Genomic DNA, 22,531 nt, shown 5'->3' on the forward strand with positions numbered 1-22,531 from the left:
TTTTTTTTTATTTGGACAAACTACTAAATGTTACTTTAATGTTTGCATATTTCAAGAAAAAACAGAAAAGATATTATGAGCTGTTCGAAAACATTTACAGTACCTCAACTTTTTAGTTTTATAGCAAAGCTTCTAAATGTTAATAAAACAATACCATCACTTCTTTTCTTCGAATCTTTCGTAGTTAAAAACTACGAATAAAATCAGTAATTAGACAAATTTACTTTATAAATTGTTCGAAAACATTGGGACTGTTTTGTCAATCTTTGAATTAAAAGTATGGTACGGGAGAGATGCCGCTCTTTTTGAAAATTGAATGTATTTTTTTAAAGCGTAGAATAAAACTTATTTTTGCAAACAATCAACTAATATAATAATATACTTGTTCAAATTTACACTTGATTTTATCCCGAATCTAATTTGTATACAGCCGTTTTCGACGTCGAATTTTCTCAAAAACAAACCGATAGATTTATTTAATTTTCTCTAAAATGTTTGTTCTTAATTTGGCTTTTTTCAACCTGACCAATTTACTGCCCATCGCTGTTTGCCATTACACCAGCATTTTTTTCTTATGTAATAACAAGTATATAAGAAAATAAAAATTAAAAACATAAAACGAAAAACAAAAAATCAAAATTTTGTTTTGCTGAATCAAAAATAATGTAGTGCGCGAATAAAATGTGTGTTGACTCAAAAAATCAATCGCGGAACTATTGAATTGCAATGGCCTTTGTGTGAAATTCCTTCACCCCTCTTGTTCTGGCTTGGCCAGAAAGGTGAGTGTTTACCTTAAAGACTTTCTACGCAATTTTGCGATGAATGCAATAAAATATCCGTGTCGGATATTATGATTGCAATTCAGTGTTCATAGCAATCCTAGATCAAATTTCAAATCTTTTCAAGAAATGCGATCACGTCTGCAATAGTGTTGAGGACTCTTACATCCAATTCCAACAGTCTTCCACCTGTTGTGGACCGCCTGTCCACAATACGTTCACTGGAAAACCAATACTGTAACGTCATTGTTGGTTTGAATTCTCTCCTTTCAGACATTGACAATAACCTAATGGGGCTTACTTGTTTGGCAAATGATTTGAAAACAAACTTGTCTTAAAAGTTAAACGTTTTGAAATCTGAAATTGATTGCTGGTTTCAAACTATGTCATCCCGGCTCTCCTCCTCTTCCAATCAATTGATTGATCTTACCATCATTAGAGTATTAAATGAAATTGAAAAAATTAATTGTGTGCTTTCTAAGGGTTTAAACCGCACTCATATCAACTTGACCTTGAAAGCCTTAATGTCCAATCCCAGAAAATTGAATCGTTCGCTACGACGTCATCAATCAACCCGGCACACCGTCGTCGTGCGAAATCGGGAACGTATCCATTCGTGATGAAATCCACGTGGCAAACCTGAGTGCTCAGTAAATATCATTAAAGAAAACGAATTTATCAACAAATGTGGTCATTCCTTGAAGTTATCTCATTGGAATTTAAGGCTCAGCAGGCTTGAATCTGCTAACAACACATGGTTCGTTCTGAATAGGTGTCCCGAAAATGCTAGTGCTATATGGATTTGCACTTTTTTCAAACAAGAATTCCTAACTTTTTTCTCCCTAACTTACTTTCGTCCCTTAAATAAAAAACGCCTCCTACCTGTCCATCCAAACGAGTTTCTTATAACCCTTCTCACCTGGGTCTTGGTTATTACCTTCTGACGGTTGATCCTCCTGTCAAAACATCCTTACTTACTTACTTACTTAAGGTGGCGCAACAGTCCGGGGCGGACCTGGGCCTCAACCAACATGCGTCTCCAGCCAGCTCGGTCGCTAGATAGCTGTCTCCATCTATGCGTACGGGACCAAAAATCACCCGAAGAATTTTTCTCTCGAAGCATCCTAAGACGCTCTCATCTTTCTTTGACAGAGTCCAGGCCTCAGCGCCATAAATGAGAACCGGGATGATGACTGCTGATTCTTCGTTTGATTTCAGCGCTGGTGTCGTTGTCTGCATTAATAGCGGTGCCTAGGTAGACAAAGTCCTTAACTACCTCAAAGTTATAGCTGTCCATGGTGACGTTATGTCCACGACGACGTCGTTCAGTGTCCTTTTTTGATGACAGCATATACTTGGTCTTGCCCTCATTGACCACTAAACCCATCTTCTTCGCTTCCGTCGCAATGCTCAAAAACGCTTCACTGACATCACGCTTTGGTCAAAACATCCGCGTATCCAAATTTGATACATTCTCACACCCTTAACCCTGAATCTTCCACATCAGTTTCCCAAGAACAAGAACCACAAGGATTCCTTAACCCAATAATCCCTCAAAATGTCAAGTTAACTAAACATTTATCTGAGGCCAATGCTTATGATCGGTATCTTTTTTCCCGTCTTAGAGATCGCAAAATTTATAATAATGTTCGTCTGTTTGCTTTGAAGGTAAAATAAATACGAACATAAAGTTTTTAACCTTCCAAAAAGGCTCCCTACCAAACGTGATGCACTTATGGAAATATTCTTAAAATTTCATGACCTTTTTAGCCTCCTTTATTTCTTCAAAACGAAGTTTGAAGAAGTTTTTTTGTATTATTGTCTTTTGTTGTTATATTCCACCAGCCCACCGAACTAAACCTTACCGAGCTGCAGTTAATGCTATCGATTATCTGCTTGAACTAGTGCACTTTAATGATTTGATCATTACTGCTAAGATTTTCGTAAAGCTGATTTCTCCAGACTCAAAAATTTTCCTAGCTCAGTCGAGTTTAAATTAAGTTCCCTTCACTCAACAGTAGAATCAATTACAAATTGGTTTTATTTCTCTCATACTAATTTGAAGAATCAGTACCGCTCTCTCATAAAAAAGATTTCACCTCTTTCCCCCTTTTGTACAACAGACGCCTCAGTAGCCTAAGAAACAAACGTTACAAGCTTTTGAAGATTTTTGGAGTCTTAATCTGACACCGACCACAACAAATAGCTTCTCGCCTATAACTATTTCTAAGAATTAAGTGAATGCCTTTATAACTACTCGTAAGCAAATCTTATACTGAACATCTTCGTGATCCTAATCCTCGCTACTTTAGTTATTTAGATGGTTGCACTCAAACCTCTCTTTCATCTTTTACAATAACTGAAGAAATGGTACTTGCCAAAATCGTAAGCCTCAAAGAAAACTTTAGCCCTGGTCCCGATCGATGGCGTCCCATCAGTTCTTCTAAGAAACGTATGCATTTTCTGTACAAGCCTCTAACTGCTCCTTTTGAACTCTCTGTCTCCCATGGTGTGTTTCCTCATATATATAATGCTTCATTTTTATTTCCGATTCATAAACAAGGCAATCAAATTGAAATTAACAAATATAGACATATTGCTAAACTTTCATGCATTCCAAAACCTTTTGAAAGCTTAGTTTATGAATCCGTTTATTTTTATTGCAAGCCCTTATTCTCTCCCGCTCAACAAGGTTTTCTTAAAGGAAGATCCACTACGACTAACTTAATTGAATTTTCATCTAAAGCTTTGTGAGCCTTTGATAAAATTTGTTCATAGGATAATTTATCTTAAACTTATAGCCTTGGATAGGCTCCTACCTTGAGAATAAAACTTATAAAGTCCTCTTCCGTAACTCAGTCTCCATTCCCATACATGCCACTTCTGGAGTCTCACAAGCTTGTCAGTTAGCGCCCTTCTTCTCTTATTATCTATTAACGATGTCTGTCTTAAATAAAAACGAACTCAGATATCCTAATGTTTGCGGATGATAAAAAAGCTTTTAATACTGTCCCAACTCCATCTGATTCATTTCTCTTACAAAATGATCTAAATATCTTTTTTGTTTGTACATGCATAATTTCCTAGAGTTAAAATGTAGGTAAATGTAAACAAATGACATTCTCGGGCTCATTCATCTCATCTCAAAGAGTATTCTACTGCCTTAATGACGACGTCAACGCAGTCGATTCTATTAGAAATCTTGGTATTATTGTGACAAGCACCTACATTTTTTGACAAAACACCTTATAAGTCGTTACCAGATCGACATTTTGCAGCAAACTAAAAAACTTCCATGGTCAAAAAGGGAGCTTAAAAAACAAAATGAATCAATTACTGATTTAAAAATAAAGTTCTAAAAGCAAAAGTAAAGACTGTAAAGTAAATAATTATATAATTGTAGATAATGACACAATTAAAAAAAGTAGGTAACATTGATTTCAATTTAAACATCATTCAAATTAATACACTTTATATAGAGGACTATCATAACCTTTGGTAAGTAAATTCGATAGATAGCAAGTATACATATACAAATTTACTTTAACTGAATCTGTCAATTTAAATTTTCTATCTGACATAATAGTTTGTTCGTGTGTTCTGCAAAACTTGAAACCTACAGAATAATTAACAAATTATTTGATTAAATTTGATTAAATTTCTTGGCAAAGCAAACCAACGTGAAAAAACTCAAAGCAAAAAATGGAAATCCTCCAAGGACGAATCCATTTGGTGCCTCATTGCAGCATATTTTTTCCGAAATGATGATATAATTTTTGCAAAGGATGTCCTCAAGCACATCTACATTCCTTTAGAGAGAGATGGATAAAAAAAACTCTCGTAAAAAAGGGGTTTTCATTATTGTTATATTGCTTACCCTTCCGCTAGACTTACATATATTTCTTTAAAAAATACTTTTTTCCTGTGTCTATTGTTGTTGTTATTTTTATAAGCTACGTTTGTCCCAAGTGCACTTACAGCTTTTAAAAAATATTTTTTTGCTTTGTAAATTTTCAATTTAATTAAAACAAAAAGGAAAAACACAATACTTAGGCCTTGTGTCTTTTCCTAAGGAATAACGTTGATACTTGGACGTATAAAATGTACTTACGTTTTTAAAGTTTCTGTCTGTGTCTTGGTACATTAAATTGCAAGTATAATTTGGTTAATTAGTACATTTTTAATTTGTAGGTATGTATTGTGAAAACAATTCACTGAAGATTTCAAGTACATACAAAATAAATTTTAAGTGTAAAAACAAGACTTCGATGCATAGATATATGTACAATGTACATAGATATTATCCCGGTCATATAATCCAACTTATGCAAGTGTTATTGTGAAGGGAAGAATACGTTAAAGTTGAAGTGCAAATAAATTAGATTACTTACAAAACATTGTGTCAGTGCACAATTGGAGATTGGCGATAATTTTCTTTCGTCAAATCTTTGTATATAAAAACTGGTTTTCATATACAAAGGTCAAATACATCCAAAACTCGTATTATAAAATAATATTGACGAGTTGAGGGATACCCTGTATGCAAAAAGTGAATAATTGAATTTAATTAATAGAATGTGCAATTTTGGCTTAAACAAATTTCGATAATCCTGCTTTATATTTACTAATTGAAGCTTGTCAGTCGATGCAACCGGGAGCAGTAAGTTTGAAGTTTAAAAAGAAATAATTGCTAACGTTTTGCTGATCACGTTCGTATTTGAAAAATTAATATAATTGAAACATATATGCATATCATTGGTAGCTATTTATGTTTGTAATTACATAAAATCGATATTTATAACTTACGCACACAACGAAATTTACTAATCCATATAAGTTTAGTCTTCATAGAATAATGTAATATAGCAATATTAGCATAATGAGCTTTTATTTGGTAACTATTTCAATTCTGTTTGTTACTCATACACAAATTTGCCCATGTTCCTTTGCCAGATGATTTTGATTCTTTTAGATACGATCTTTTAGAAATGTGTTAAAACGCATTTTTTATTTTAAACAAAATCTTATGAATATGGCTTATAACATAAACTAGCCACAACATTATTACGAATCCATGTAATATAGTAGGTGATTCTGGTATTTACTCCAGGGGAACTTCCTCCGCAGGCACGACCATAGCTTATTATTCCGCACAGGTATTGCCTTGTACTGCCAAGTTTTACAACGGGTCCTCCAGAATCGAATTGGCAAGCATCTCGTCCGTTTGCATAAGTGCATAATTGCGATGCTTGAAGGCCAGGAAAGTAATTCATGCAAGGTTGGTTCGGTATAACATTTACAGCAGCTTTCTGGACAATGATTGATCTTGGTCCACTGAAAGAAGTTGTCCCCGCACCAACGAGAAGAACATTTTCATATGCAAACAACGATCTGTAAACAAAAATAATTTATTTTAAACAACATCGTTTTTCGGAATACTTTTTTTTAAAATTGATAGTTTGTATGCATGTAAAGAATTTACAATTTTGTATTGGTTTATTTAAAGAAACAAAGCAAAAACAAGATTGGATATTTTGCTAGGTCCTAGTTTCAATTGCTGTTTAACAAGGTATATTTTGTACAAGACTATATTTTTCAAAATTCCGATGGATATTTTGGTCACATTTAATAAAATATGAAATTCCTATGCCATTACTGGAAATGGTTACAAGGTAAGAATTGTTTAGTTTCAGTTTGTCAGGAATAGATACAACTTTCTCAGGGAACATTAAAATGTGATCCCCTAAATTTCTCTTGCAATGAACATAAAAACTATTAAAAAGGTTTTCGAGTATGTTTTGATTTTGAGAGTCACTACTTGGCAGGTGAATTATAATAGCTTAAATTAAATTTTGCTGTCAACAACAACCAAAATTTTTGTTTTCAAGCAATTTAGAATTTGGAAAAACTTAAGTGCTTTAAATTATTTTCATAAAATTTGTTTCTAAGAAAAAGAGCAAATAGGTTAGGTTCTTAAAAAGAAACCTTGAATAAGATATCGTCAATTTTATATTAAATTGCCTTCATTTGCGTCTATTTAATTTTTTTAATAGGAAAAATAACAATTTGTTGGCTAAAAATCGAAAATTCGAATTTTTCCAAAAATGAACAGATGTTTTTAAAACTTCTCTAAATTTGACTTCTTTTAGAAAAAAAAAATAATTTGGCGTTGCTCCGGAAGGCTTACCTTCATAAAACCGTTATTTTGTTTTTTTTTTCAGTTTTTTCAAAAACGAATGTACCGATTTCAATAATCTTCTCTTTCTGTGCAAGCTCTTGTCGATGATCAAATTGATTATAATTATTTTTGATGATCAAAAATTCCTTTTTTTTGTTGATTTTTTAAAATATATAATTTTTTTATTCATTCTCTATATATCTTAGAAAAGGTTAACATTTTTTAACGAAATTTAAATGTAAATGTATATTCATAAGCACTTAATTTAGTGCTTACCAAAAATATTTTTAAGACAAAATTTAAAAATTAAAATGATTTTGAAAAAAAATGAGTTAATCTTGGTTTTGTGAGATTGGCAGACGTTTTGGAAGAAATTACCAAGTTCTAACGAAGTAGTCGTGCATTTTATTTCTTTAAAAATTGATTTTCTGTTGAATACACAACTCACATTAAAGAAAGCTACTTTTTGAAGTGAGTTTGCTGTAGATGTTCTAGAACTGGTATTTAAACACGAATTTCAAGATACGTTTCGTATCTATTAGTATAAACAAATATAAAAAATAGATTCTAAAACGTATAATTTTTGAGTGCCACACAAAAGTTTCTTAAAAACTATTTTATTTACTTCATTCGTTTTTATTTAATTTTTAGAGAAATTAAAATTATGAACTTAAATGCACCTATTTCCTTAAATTCAAGAACCAAACATTGTTTTCTCTACAATTTTAAAGTTTCGTCGACTCCTTTAAGATCAAAATATTTTGTAGCATCAGCTCAAATCTACGAGTAAGCAGACTAATAATAATAATAGACTCCTGGAAACGGAGTTCCAAAACACCACGTACTTATTAATTTCTGGGTTTTTGAATTTTTGTAGCGTTTTCGCATTAATAGAAATGGTAATAAAAAAAATCTAACAACAAAACCCTCTAAGCTTTTTTGTTTAAGCTTTTAAAAATGGCACATTTAGAAAATTGTTGGAATCTTGGAATGCTTTCATATATAGAGAGTCGTCCAAATTAAATAGTTAGACAATCCCTTGATGGACAAAAGAGTTCTAAAATAATTTAATATTTAAAGTTATCACTTTAGCCCTTGAAATGTGTAAATTTAAGGATAATATACGCATTATGTTATTTATATTTTGTTAGCCTCCTTTACCAAACAATAAAGACAATTTGTAAGCGATGAATAAAAACACGTCTATATGAACAGTGTGAAGTCGCGGAGATCCGGGAATGTTTTAACAGGAAACAGGTATGGAGCTTTTATAAAAGACTAAAAAAGAAAACAACGGGATTCACTAACCGCCCAGGAGCCTGCAAAGATAAGTAGGGGAATACCGTAGTCGAGACGAAGTCAATGCTAAAAGTCTGGAGAGATAATTTTAACAAGCTGCTTAATGGTTATGAAGTCAGTTTCGCCAGCGAGCAGCCACGTCAAATTCATTTGATCCCGACCAGAGTGAGATCAAACTAGCCATCACCAGGCTGAAGTCCAACGAAACGGCCGGTGATGGCGGTCTGCAAGCGGAAGTTCTTAAGTACGCTGGTCAGATCTAAAATTTGGTTAGAAAATGCTCGTTGCTGCGTCAAAATTGGAAGAGACTCAACCGAAACCTTTGAAACCATCGACAAGGCGATGCTGCTTCAATATTGTTCTTGAAAGAGTGGTGCGCAACACCAACACCAATACAAATGGCACCATCTTTAAAAAATCCACACAAAATCTTGGATAATGCAGATGACGTCGTCATTATGGGAAGAACCAAACGAGCAGTGACGATTGCCTTCTCTAATATCGAGTCTGGGGCGAAAAAAATGGGTCTTAACATTAACGAGGACAAAACGAAGTATTAATTGTCGTCAAATAGTGTCGATTCACACCGTAGACTTAGTCAAACGTGACCTCGAGATGGTAAACGAATTACCCTTGCTAATCGTTGGTTCTTTGGCCTAAGCAAGCAGTTGAGAATAAGGCCCTATCACGAAGTACAAAAAACACTGTACAAAACCCTTATTCATCCCAGTCTTGCTGTATGGTGCATGGACCCTCTCCCAGGCGGATGAAGGATCTCTAGGTATCTTCGACAGGAGGGTTCTGCGTGCAATCTATGGTCCGGTTTGTGTCGACAGGCAAAGTAACATCTGGCGGAGAAGATATAATCATGATTTATACAAGCTGTACAACGATTTGACACTGGTCAAAAAACTGCGTGTTAAACGCTTAAGATGGCTAGGGCATGTCGAGCGAATGAACATCGAAGCTCCAGCCCGTAAGGTATTAAACGCCAAGCCTAAGGGAACAAGAAGTAGAGGCAGGCCTCATCTCCAGTGGAGTGATCAAGTTGAGGCCTACGCACGCTGCTGAAGACAGCACGCTGGAGATCGAGTAAGCTGGCGAAAGTTATCACTTGAGGCCCAAGAGCACAATGCGCTAAAGCGCCAACTAAAGTAAAGTACAAACTGATTTTCAGAGTTCAAAAGGATACCTTATTCTTTCGAAAATATTTTGGGTTTGATTTTAGGTTTATTATTAGGTTTATTATTATTTATTACATGCTTTCAAAACAGTAACGGACGTACGAGTATTTTCTTTGATACATTAAGGATACCTATTTTTGCTGTACAGTCCCTGAACAGTTTTTCAAGAAACTCCCAAAAGGTGAAGATATATTTCGATACGAAATACTCGCAATGCACACAATTATGATAATAATAATAAGGAGAAGAAATGTCCACTATCGTTAAGCAATCAAAAAAAATAAGTGACTGCTAACAATTCTACAAAATATTATAAACCAAATCAATACTACTACTCAATACAAAAAATCATAACATCAGATAGGCTTAAATTCTATGAAAAGTTTTTGCACATGGATTTAGTACGACAATATAGTTTTTATCAGAACATAATATAATGTAATGTGATTAAAAACGGTACTTACGATGTATCCAAAGGCAAACATATAGGCCCAACTCCTCGAGACCATTCTATATCAGTGCTTGTTATCAATAGCGCAATATCGTTGAGTTGAGTCGAGGGATTGTAATTTTCGTGTTCAATAATTCTGATGATCATATATGTAGAGGAATACACAGTCGGCCTAGCTGCAATTTTCATTGATTTTTCAGTTTTAAAACATTATTTTGATATTTGTCACTCACTTGAAGAAAAGTACGTATATCCTGCAATAATATAAACATTACTTGCCAATTTACCAGGAATAAGTTGCGAGCAATGAGCTGCTGTTAAAACGGCTCTGGAACTGACTGAAAGGATTGAAATTAATAAGTTTAAAATAACTGTTTAAAAACAACTAATTCCAAGGATCCTTACTTATTGTTCCACCACAAAAAACTGAGTTCGAGCTTTTTTCAACTAAACCTACAATACTGGGAAATTCAGTTGGTGAAGCATCTGTTCCTCCAACGAGCCTTCCACGCTGGGACCAACCGCAATCGCAAGCCTGTACTCGAACAGACACAGTGCAAGTGAATTTTCCTCCAATTCCTGACCCGGGTGCTGCTGTTGAAACATAAGCGATCGAAATTTTATTGTACTCGGACTCTCGTTCAACATGGCCTGATCCACAAAATTGGCCTGCACCTCTAAAACTCGGATCGGCATCTTGAGATATATAAATTTTCTCCGTGTCACAACCTGATGGGCCCTAATATGCAAATTCAGGAACAAAAAAGTTATTCAGAGGTTTATTCCGTGAAATTTTTTAGGATAGAGTAAAAATAAAATAGTTTAAGAAAACGACAGGACAAACAATTTGTTAGCTATAAAGATTGCGTGACATCTTTAAAGAGAATTTGGATTTTTTTTTTGTTTCCAATCCACTACTAAAATGTAAGAGGGTTTCGCCACTTTCAGTAGTACCCGTGGCATGATAATTAGTGCGTTGGACTATCATGCAAGGGGCCTTGGTTGCCTGTGCCAACTTAATTTAAAAAAAAAATTAATTTTCGCGGGTACTGCCTCTTGCGAGGAATTGACAAATCCTTCAAGAGTAATTCTTGTCATGAAAAAGTGCTTTCTCAAATTAGCCGTTCGGATTCGGCCTAAAATTGTAGGTCCCTTCCATTCCTGACAACAGTACTCGCACACAGGAATGGTTGAGAGTTGTAAGTCACTAGGCCCTGGTTCACAACGAACTGTTGCGCCACCCAATTTATTTATTTATTCGCCACTTTCAAATACCCACGCAAAAATACAACGTTTTATAAGTCTTTTGGGCAATAGAGAAACTTTAAAAGAGGTTGGGAGGTGACCCACACTGATAACTTCCCATCGCATCTGTCGACTTGTCATGCCTAAAACTTTTACAAAATATTCAAAACGGTGTTTTGTGTGAGATAAATAATTTGAAGTCAATATCTTTAGTCAATAGCATTTCTTGGAATTTTGTATTTCTTTTATAAAAAAATAGAGATTGGATTTTTCTAAAATCAATATCTTACGTTAATAAGAAAACTTAGCACAGAATAAAAATGAAGTCAAGAAAATTGAATATCAATTTTTACCAACTCTTAGTAAAAATTTTTAAGTTTGTATTTATTGAAAAAAACCCGTCGTTGCGATTGTTCTCAAATTCTTACGAGATGTCAATAACGTTAGTTTTCGTTGCATTAAATTATTTTGGAGATAAGCTCATTTTATGTTCGAAAAATATTTGAAGTGACAATTATTTTTTTAATTTATAAAAAGAAAAACGTTAATTAATTTTTTCAAAATTATATCAATTTGGTTTCACGTCACATCATATATTATTCAATTAAATTCAAATCGCTATCGTCATTGGTTCGTGAGATATTTTGGGTTAGTAATATTCTCCCTTTCCTAGTGCTCACACTGTGTCTACATAATAAGGGTAATATATCCCCTTGAGTGTGCGCTTATTATAAAAAAAAAAAAAAAAAAAATTTAAATAGTTAGTTCAAATAAAAACGCAAGAAGATACCGTTTTAACTGTCGGTTTAGAATAATAACATCCTAGAAAAATCTTGGATTATAATGATTGAGGTAAATATATGTAGATGGGGAAAGGGACAAGCTTCAATGTAAACAGACACGCAAAAAGGAGTAAACATTTATTTTGCAACAAAGTTAAAATCTAACAAGAAAAATGTTAACTGGTTTCGATTTTTTGTTATCCCATACAAGACCGGGGTGTGTCGCTTCTAGTAAATAAAAGCTCCTAATTTGTATGAATGTATATTATAATTAATATCTGCCACTGCGACTCACTGTAAGGCTTCATTTATTTTGCATTTGTTTAAATGAACCAGAGTTTCTTTTTGTATTGTATAAAAAACGCAAATGTTTGCAAAAGATAACAAAAACAGATCAACAACAAATTATGTTTTTTAAATCGAATAACAAATGTTTTGTCTTGATAATACAAAATCTGATAAAACTTTAACATATCAGAGAAATGAACGGCACAACTTAAATCTTACAACTTTTTAGCTACTCCCTGCACATTTGTATGACTCGTGAATCTGTGAGACATGAACACATAAGAATTAAGAACAATTCAATATTTTTCAGGGAGATTTATAAACATTATCATTTATTTAGAAAACTTATTATACAGTAACCAAAAAGTAACTTACTTTGTCCGTAAGAAGGTCGCATTTCAAACTGATTGAATAGCCAACTTTTGTTTTGAAAGTAGCCCTACAGCTACTTCCTGATCCATATTTATTTGGATAGCCTGGTGAGTTATATACAACATCTCTACTTGTATCCACATAAATTAGGTTATCACAATTTTCAAATAAACCATACGTGATCCTCACAGACTGCAGCACCAGGACCAAACCTAAAAAAATATTGTTTTTTTTTTTTAATGTTTTTGTTCACAAATCTCTAATATTAAAAAACCAACGAACCAAAAGTAGTAACCCACATCTTAACTAAAACACTGACAGCTTGCAAATACTATCTACTTGGCATCTTTCATAAAGCTTTATTTAATAATTTCTCATCGTTTAATTTTTAATTCTTCAAAACAGATATTTACACAAAATGTTTCGTTTTTTATGTGACGCAGTCAAAAAGATATTTTGTAACAATACTTATTTAGATGTGTTATCAGCGAGAATCTTAACTCAGTTGTAGTTACGCGTTGAAGATATAAAGTTACCTTTATAGATGAAGTATTTAATCCATAAATAATGTAGTACATATTTACATTATTTGTATTTTAATCTGTATCAACCAGTGAGTTTTGCATAGATATGAAATGCGTTAGCTAATAAATAATTGTGTTACCTTTTATAAAATTCTGTAAATATGAGAAGACTAGGTTTAATTTAACTGGGTCAAAGCTGATTATAACTTTGGTAGCTAAGCTATTTTTCCTCTCGAAAGTTGGCTAACTTCAGATTGCTCAAATTTCGTAAACAATGAAAAAGATAAAATGACAAAAAAATAGTTTTTGAGGTAATAAATAATGATTCCTTCCCTTAAGGCCATCCAAGAAAAATAAGATTCTGCTTTTTAAAAAAGGATGTATCTTTTTTTCAATTGCGGTTTTAGGTCGTATTTTACGCAGTCCAATTCAGTACTGAAAACTCAGACACCAACCTAAAAAGGATTTTAATTTTTAAAGTTTCATTGGACTGGCCCCTAAATGAACGCATTTATTTCAAAAACCCGCTGTATGAGTCAATTGGTTTGTCTATCTTATACATATAGACACATACAAACATAAATACGGCAACCCTGAGTTGCGGTATGTCATCAGACGGATATTTGAAGGCACTTTTAATTCAAACATAAACCGATTCAATAACACATGTGAATAATTTTCTATGCTAACCAAATAGTTCAAATTAAAACTGCAGGCAACCCTTAGAGGGGCCAACTTTTGGTTAGACAACTATACGATATTAGATAGTTCACTAAATAACCTTTCCTTTCGAAGTACCGACAAAATAACAAATGGGATACATTTTGTACGCTTTTTAAAGTCTTAACACTTCAATTGCAAGCAACTCTTGGTTATGTCAGGTTTTGGATAAGCAACCCTATATATAGTTCAAACGAGAGTTAAGTTGCCTTTCAGATAAGTAACGGATGAGGGTATATTTATCCCGCAGACCAACCACTTTAAGCCCGGAAAATTTCCAATATGGCCAGGATATAAATAGGCAACCCTAGTGTTTTTATTCTTCTTGGGACATGGACTGGACTTTCATGCAAAATGCACTATTACTTTGCTATGTTTAGCGCCCTAGGCCCTGGTTATAACTAGGCTACCCATGCGTAAATTGTTATTGTAACTGATATCTTTGATCAAATTTTGGTCATTATCAAATAACAGGTGAGAGTAGATATTCCTTCTACATATCTTAAACTATTTAAAAAAATAAAAAATAAAATTATTTGTGAGATGATCGAAGTGTTGATCTTGCGTGGACAATATCGCAGGTACCATCTTCTTTATTTTAATTTTATAAAAATAATTAATTCATTCAATCAACATATTCTAAGAAACTACCAACAACTTAAATGCAAAAAATTATTTTGTTTCCATTATTGAAGAAAAAATTAGCCTTATTTTGTTTTCAAAAATACTCATGGTTTAATTCGAGCTGGTTTTTAGGATAAAAGATGTTAGTTTCTTTATATATAAGGATAATTTAAATAAATTTAAATAAACAAGCTGGAACGGACATATTCGATGCTTTTGATTTTTCCTCTGGCCCGGATAGCATCCCCGCTATTATTCTGAAGAAGAGTTCTTCCTGTCAAAACCACAGTTGTAGTTGAAGCAAAAGACGCACTGGTGATCTCAATGGATACAATGTTTATGTACATGTTTTGGAGAAAGTAAGATTTTTGCACTTCATATTTCACACATCCCGAAAACCCAAAACCCAAGAAAAAGAATTAGTTAAAATTAAACCCCCAACTCATACGCTAACAAAGGAATGGTGATAAAAACGAAAATAAAAACAACATCTATTGGCAGTAGTTAAAGCATCGAACCATAAACATTCGGAATCACCTCAATAAAAACTCTTTAATGCAAGAGAACGCAAAAGAAAAAATTAGTAAACCAATCAATTAACTCGAAAAACTAAATTTGGTAGCGACAACAGACTTGTAAGGGTCAAGTTCAAAACAAATCATGAGACCAAACAATCAATCATAAAAAATTAACAAGCAGAGATATCACAACTACTCGATGAAGAAAGCTCCTGCAAGTATAAAATCACCTGAATTATGTCTTTTTAAAATGATTCATGGAGACTTAGATGAGCAACAACCCAGCAAGGCTTCACCGCCACAGGTCATTTACAAACAGGTTATAGAGAAAGTAATAAATATACATGTAGAACATGTGGTCATTTATAAATTAGGCGGCGCAACAGTACGTTGAGAACAAGAACCTAGTGACTTACAACTCTCAACCATTCCTATGTGTAAGTAATGTTGTGAGGGATGCAGGGGACCTATACTCGTTATTAGAAACCTGTTCGCAAACGCACAAGCTAGCAAAACACTAGAGGCAAGATATCATCTTTTCTTTTTTTGAGTTGGGTGAAATGACACAAGATGATGTTTACAAATACCTAAGTGTTATGCAAAGCAGAAGGGTTGAGCAGAAAGCAGTTAAAGACAAATTATAAAATGCAGTCTTTGGAAGAATCCATAGGCTTGCAAAGTCTAATCAAAATGGAAAAAATCTATATTTAAGCCAATTAATGCATACGCCATTCCAGTGCTAACGTATATAGTTTCGGAATCATTCGATGGACCACAACAGAGATCAACAGCAATTTAAAGAGAGAACAACTCTCACAAAGTATGACTCTTCCTAGAACGCAAGGAGGACTAATTGACATCCAGCTCCTACATGAAAACCCAACTTTGAAACTGCAAGCAGATGTAGTCGAGCCTACTGCAGAAACAAAAGATCAAACACTTCAAAGAGGGGCATCGAAGACCTTACACAGAAGATATTACTTTTCGTTAACCAGTCAAAACGTTGACCAGAAATTGTCAAACAAGTGGCTGACGGATGGAAAATCTACACCGAAACTCAGGGTTTGAAGCTCGCTATTGAGGATGAGGTAATACCAACCAGAAACTATATAAAATTCTAGCGGTCTGTCCCGGCTTCGCATGGGTAGACATAAATAGATACAGATATTTAAGATATAAGCATGCTAATTAAAACGATCATGAATCACTAAATTATCAATGTACACTACGTTGGCTGTGGTATTTGTAGGGGGCAACAAAACGTTTTGATTTTCAGGATATCCTACTCGAGAAAGTGCCACATAAAATTGCCCGTGGGAAAAGCACTCTTTCCTTAAGTCGATACCAACTATGGAAAAAGTTTGTCCCTGGGATTTATTTATTGTTACGGCAAAGGATATTTTTCAAGGGAACTGTAATCTTTTAAAAGATATGACCAAATCAGTTGCTATCATCGCGATTCGCGGAACATGTGCGAGCTAACCGACCGTGGGACCCTAATGATAGTTACTACAGTCACATTATCTCTTAATTCTTTGTTCGATAGTCTTTTACCAATACACATATTGGGAGGGCTTACATTTCTTAAAAGCATAACAGTCGTACCTATTTTTATATTTAGTTCATGAGGTGGCAATCCAGCAGGATTGAGGGAATTTAAAAATTCCTGTGGGTAGTCCATTGTATCTTCGATGTTGCACACGGTGTCAACAGATTTGTAACATTTAAAATCACCTGGTACTTTTTCAATAATAATTTTGTTTATCTCATTTACTGAGTCGTTTCTGGGTGAGAATATCGCTCTCGAACTGTAAGATTGTTGATGTCGGGATAGATTGTGTCTATAAGAATTTCTAGGCTGTGAACAGGTTGCGCCAATTAAATATCCAACAGTACTTGGGAGCTGTTTGCAATTGGAATAGTAAATTTTCTGTTTCCTAATTTAAGTATATTTTCTGAGAAATTATCACCGCGGTTATTGCATAAATGTGCTCTCATATTCTCTGATAACAATAACGATAACGTTGGCACGTGTACCTTTTGTTACAATTGGTAGAGTTTGGTGAAAGTCTAAAGCGAAAACAAAAGTTACGCCACCCATCATATTGCATGAGTTTCTTATAACTTTTAATGTGCGGTCTACGGCTTCTACGTGAGCTCTATGGCTCATGGTGCACCCATCCCAAACAATGAGCGACGTGTCCTGTGAGAGCTTTTCCAGTGGACCATTTTCACATATTGAACACACAGACTGTTGATCTAAAGAAACAGCCAACGGTAATTTAAACGTATAGCTAGCCGTTTTCCCATCATTTAATAGGGTTGCAGCAATTCTTGACGATACCACTGTCAGTGCTTTTCTCCCGGATAATCTTACTTTTGACAATACTAAATTGACAAGAAAGGTTTCACCCGTGCCAACTTCACTATTTGGTATAGACTGTAAGATCGAGGACAGACTGAATCGGCGGACCCAATTGTTTTGACTTCTTTAAAATCGCAATGTCATGTTTGATGAAAATTGTACAAAATTGTTAAGAATCCAAAACTTGCCATATTAGGTCCTCTATGTTTATTACTACGTATAACTTATGTCCTCCCATCTTATGTCTGAACGTCGTCGGTAGTTATAAAATGTTTCATGACAAACAGCTATTACTTTACAACACACATCTGGACGCGGGGTTTGGCAGCACAAATCCCATTATGCTATGGTGAAGTTTTTTTTTTCTTGTGACTGTTGTTCCAGTAGAAGAATAATGCTTTCGGGTATGAGCTATTCTCACATGAAAATAATCGGGATATTAGTCTCTTAAACGGTAAGTGGACATTCTCTGATGTTAATTACAATCTTGTTAAATATCAACAACATAAGGTCTTCTAGATTTTAAGGGTCACGGAGACAACAACTAGAAAATACAGAAGCTTTTTGAAAATTGTGCAAGGCAGGAATAGCAAGAAAGCCCTAAATAAAAATTTAAATAATATCAGAAAATATATATAATTATTCCAACTTAAAAAAACTTTCAACAATGTTTCAGAGCATGCATTATGGTTAACATATTAATGCATTTTTTTTAATGTTTTGTTACAAATTGTTGGTAAGGAAAAATAAATAAGTAAAAAACATGAGAATTAATTTACTGATTCGAATTTTATAGCACCGTGAGTGCTCTACACAGCACTATTCTTACCCGATCAAAATTGTTATGGTACCTACTTTTTAATATTTTTGCAGTTACTTATTTAATGCTTAGCATATATTAAAATTAAAAAAGTTAATATAAAATGTACGTTAATTTAATAATGTAAAATTTTAAATATAGAACACATTTAATTTAAATCTTATTTATTTAAAAAACAATTTAATTTATTGCGACGTTATTGTATATTTCAATGATCCTGTACTAAATTTTAATACTCAATAATATATTTTCAGTTTAATACTAATTAAAAATAAATGAGAATAAAATTTAAAAAAATAAACATACAAAAATTTAAAAAAAATGAACGTACAAAAACAGCTTCATATTTTGTTCACAAAAAATTATATTCCGTAGCCATTGAAATAATATCTGATTTTTTTCAAAGCAAACAATAAAATTTGTATATGAAAATCTTTCTGGCATTTAAAAATAAAAACAACATGTCGTTTTATGTTTTTGTTGTGCTTTTTGTTGATATATAATAAATTTTTAATAGATATTAGTCTTAATTTTGTTTGATGTTATGTAATTTGTGTATTCAACTGCTTTTATTTCTCTTGATTGCCATAGACTTTATTTTTGTCTAAGTGTTTATTTTCTTTCGTTGAATGAACGGATATATTATTTATAAGTGATGATAATAAATGTGCAAAAAGAAACAAAACAAACGTTTTGTATAAAATATCGTTTTAAGGTTTTTTTGGTGTACATATGTACAATGTACATACATAAGTTCGTACATGGATGCTGCTAAGTGTTTTAGTGGTTCGAGTTAAAAAATAAATTAGGTGGCCCAACAGTCCGTAGATAACTAGGAACTAGTGACTTACAACTCTCAACCATTTCTGTGTAAGAGTAATGTTGTCGGGGATGGACGGGACCTACGGTTTTTATGGATAGCACTTTTCATGGCAGGAATCATTCAAAAGAGACGGTGCCCCCGAAAAAAATTAATTTAAACAGGTTGAGTTTCCAAAAAACAGTATACCTAAATCAGAAATTGTGCAAGAACTTCTTTTGACTGTAGTAAGGTTAAATTGGGTACGCATTAAGTAATTCAAATAGCAATTCAACAATCTTTAGCTTTCATATCACAAAATATGAGCAGTAACCGTGGCGTGATGAGTAATGTATAAGACTGTCATGCCAAACTTGACTACGCCATTTAAGGTATTTTTCGTGGGTGCTGCCTCATGCGAGAAGTTTACAAAGCCTTAAAGAGTAGTTTTTTCCATGAAAAGTGCTTTCCAAAATTACCCGATCGCATTCGTCTTCAAACTGGAGGTTTCCTCCATTTCTGACAACACTATTATTAAAATGTTGACATTTCTTGAGTTTTCAAGGTCCCTAGAATCTAAGTAAACGATTTTTAGAGAGATATCTGTGCGTGTGTGTGTACGTACGTTTGTACGTTCGGGAACCTTTTTTCACCGGTCATATCACACGAACCAGTAGAGATATCGACTTCAAATAAATTGTGTTATACAAATAATAATGCGAAAAGAACTCTCAAAAAAATAAATGGGTGGTTTTTTAACAAAATTGTGACGTGATAACAAACTGATCTAATTTTGAAAAAAAAAAATCAAATAACAGTTTTCTTGAATGTAATTGTATCTGCAAAATAATTTTTGGCAACGAAGGATAACGTTTTTGACATCTGGTCAAACTATAAAAATAATCGAATTGAGAGTTTTTTACAAAAAAAAACTTATTAAAACTTGGTAAAAAAATAACGTTTTGGCTAATAACACATTTCATTTTATAGAAAATATTGTTTTCGATATTCTTACTTACTTATTTAAGGTGGCGCTACCGGTGTGAACTAGGGCCTTACCCAACAAACTTCTCCATCTAGCTCGGTCCCTAGCTACATGTATCAAGTTTCGTGCTCCAAATTGGGTGAGGTCACTTTCCACTTGTGCGCACCACCTGATCCGCGGTCTTCCTCTACTGGGCTGAGCATTGGTTTCCATGCGCTCTACGTGACTCAGACTTGTATCTTTCCGGCTTAGTCTACGTCACTTCATGCCCGTACAGCTCGTTGTTGCATCTTCTCCTCCACTCCCCTTCGATGCATACTGGACCGTAGATCACACGAAGAACTTTTCTCTCAAAACGACCCAAGGTGCTTTCATCCGCTTTTGTCATAGGCCATGCTTCTGCACCGTTTAGCAGGACGGGGATGATAAGGGTCTTACAAAGCGACACTTTGGTCCTTCGCCAGAGGACTCAACCGCTCAGCGCTGGTGTTTTCTTCTGCATTTACAGCGGAGCATAGGTAGACGAATTCCTTGATTACCTCAAAGTTACCAAGACGTCGGTGTTGTATGTCGTTTCACCTTGTCTTAATCCATTTTTGACGTTGAGTTCTGTTAAGTTGTTTCCAACTTTAATGAAGCAGCATGAATTCTCTATGGTCATCCTGCACAAACGGACGAGCTTGAGATAGTGGGTGTTGATTGCTTACTTACTCACTTAAGGTGGCGCTACAGTCCGGGGCGGACCTGGGCCTCAAACAACAAGCGTCTCCAGCCAGCTCGGTCCCTAGCTAGCTGTCTCCAGTTTCGCACGCCAAGTTGGTTGAGGTCCTCTCCCACCTGCGTGCGCCACCTGAGTCGCGGTCTTCCTCTACTGCGCCGTCCCTCGGGATTGGTTACGAAGACCTTCCGGGCTGGAGCGTTGATGTCCATCCGCTCTACATGACCTAGCCATCTAAGCCGTTGGACCTTAATTCTGGTAACTAGGTCAGTGTTGCTGTACAGCCCGTACAGTTCGTCGTTATATCTTCTCCTCCATTCTCCATCTATGCGTACGGGACCAAAAATCACCCGAAGAATTTTTCTCTCGAAGCATCCTAAGACGCTCTCATCTTTTTTTGACAGGGTCCAGGCCTCAGCGCCATAAATAAGAACCGGGATGATGAGTGTCTTATAGATGGTGATTTTACATGCTCGAGAGAGGACTTTACTTCTCAATAGCCTTCTAAGTCCAAAGAAGCAGCGATTTGCAAGAGTTATTCTTCGTTTGATTTCAGCGCTGGTGTCGTTGTCTTCATTAATAGCGGTGCCTAGGTAGACAAAGTCCTTAACTACCTCAAAGTTATAGCTGTCCATGGCGACGTTTTGTCCAAGACGTCGTGGTTCAGTGTCCTTTTTTGATGACAGCATATACTTGGTCTTGCCCTCATTGACCACTAAACCCATCTTCTTGTGTTGACGGTTGAGTTTTGCACAATTCTTTCCAGAACGATGTTGAAGAAGTCGCATGACAGTGCATCGCCTTGTCTAAAACCTTTTTTGACATCAAATGCATCGGTAAGATCTTTTCCGACCTTGATAGATCAGCGTGCATTCTCCATCGTCATTCTGCACAAACGGATAAGTTTGACAGGGATGCCGAAACTAGACCTTGCTCGGTAGAGCTCTTCCCTATAGATGCTGTCATACGCGGCTGTAAAATCGATAAAGAGATGGTGGGTATCGATTTGAAGCTCCTGGGTTTTTTCCAAGATCTGCCGTAGTGTGAATATTTGGTCGATAGTGGACTTTCCTGGTCTGAAGCCACACTGATAAGGACCAATCAGGTTGTTGACGAATGGCTTCAGACGTTAACATAATACGGCAGAGAGGATCTTATACGCAATGTTAAGGAGACTGATGCCTCTGTAGTTGGCGCAGTTTAGAGGGTCTCCTTTCTTATGTATCGGGTACACTATGCTGAGATTCCACTCATCGGGCATGCTTTCTTCCGACCATATTTTGCAGATGAGTTGGTGCATGCTCTGTACCTATTCAGTTCGGCAGCGATGCCGTCAGCTCCAGCAGCTTTGTTTGACTTAAGTTTAGATATAGCTATTTTCACTTCGTCAAGGTCGGGTAGGCGGAATTGTTGATCTGCGTCGCCAAGGTTGAGTGGTTCTATCTCCCTTACAGTGGAATTCGGTTCGCCATCGCCGTTATATTATAATATGGAGAAGTGATTTTTCCATATTCTCAGCATCGACTGCGGTTCTACTACGATGTTCCCCTGATCGTCTTTACAGGCTTCGGTTCGTGGCTCGTATCCTTGGGAGGTTTTTTTTACCTTTTGGTAAAATCTACGAATCTCACTCCTGTTGTGACATCCCTCTATCTCCTCAATCGCGCGCTTCTCATGCTCTCTTTTTTTCCATCTAAGAAGCCGTTGTTCCTTTTTCCTCTTCTGCATGTAGAGCTCGCGAGCACCTCTAGTCCTTTTGTGCAGCACCGTTTTGTAGCCTCTTGTTTCGCTGCGTGCGCTTGCCGGCATTCGTCGTCAAACCAGGGGTTTCGCTGTGGTGGTCGTGTGAAACCTAGCACTTCAGAGGCGGCATCTCTGAT

The 22,531-nt window shown here is 35.0% G+C and overlaps 1 protein-coding gene across 1 annotated transcript; it reads right to left on the reverse strand.

Moving 5' to 3' along the window:
- Positions 1 to 5,768: 5,768 nt before the first annotated feature.
- LOC129950935 (venom serine protease-like) lies at positions 5,769 to 13,017 on the reverse strand. The gene is made up of 6 exons (XM_056062897.1): positions 12,861 to 13,017; positions 12,582 to 12,790; positions 10,297 to 10,630; positions 10,125 to 10,229; positions 9,905 to 10,067; positions 5,769 to 6,170 (listed from the first exon to the last, which is right to left on the reverse strand). Exons 1-6 carry the CDS (start codon positions 12,877 to 12,879, stop codon positions 5,804 to 5,806), a joined length of 1,197 nt encoding a protein of 398 aa, XP_055918872.1. The 5' UTR covers positions 12,880 to 13,017; the 3' UTR covers positions 5,769 to 5,803.
- Positions 13,018 to 22,531: the final 9,514 nt, after the last annotated feature.

This window comes from Eupeodes corollae, chromosome 3 (genome assembly GCF_945859685.1).
Source record: "Eupeodes corollae chromosome 3, idEupCoro1.1, whole genome shotgun sequence".
NCBI classification, from domain to species: Eukaryota; Metazoa; Arthropoda; class Insecta; order Diptera; family Syrphidae; genus Eupeodes; species Eupeodes corollae.

Coding starts and splice junctions, on each gene's coding strand:
- LOC129950935 (XM_056062897.1), bottom strand. Junction 10,631..12,581: donor GCGACCTTCTTACGGACAAA/GTAAGTTACTTT, acceptor TTTGCATATTAG/GGCCCATCAGGTTGTGACAC. Junction 6,171..9,904: donor TGTTTGCCTTTGGATACATC/GTAAGTACCGTT, acceptor TTTTGTTTACAG/ATCGTTGTTTGCATATGAAA.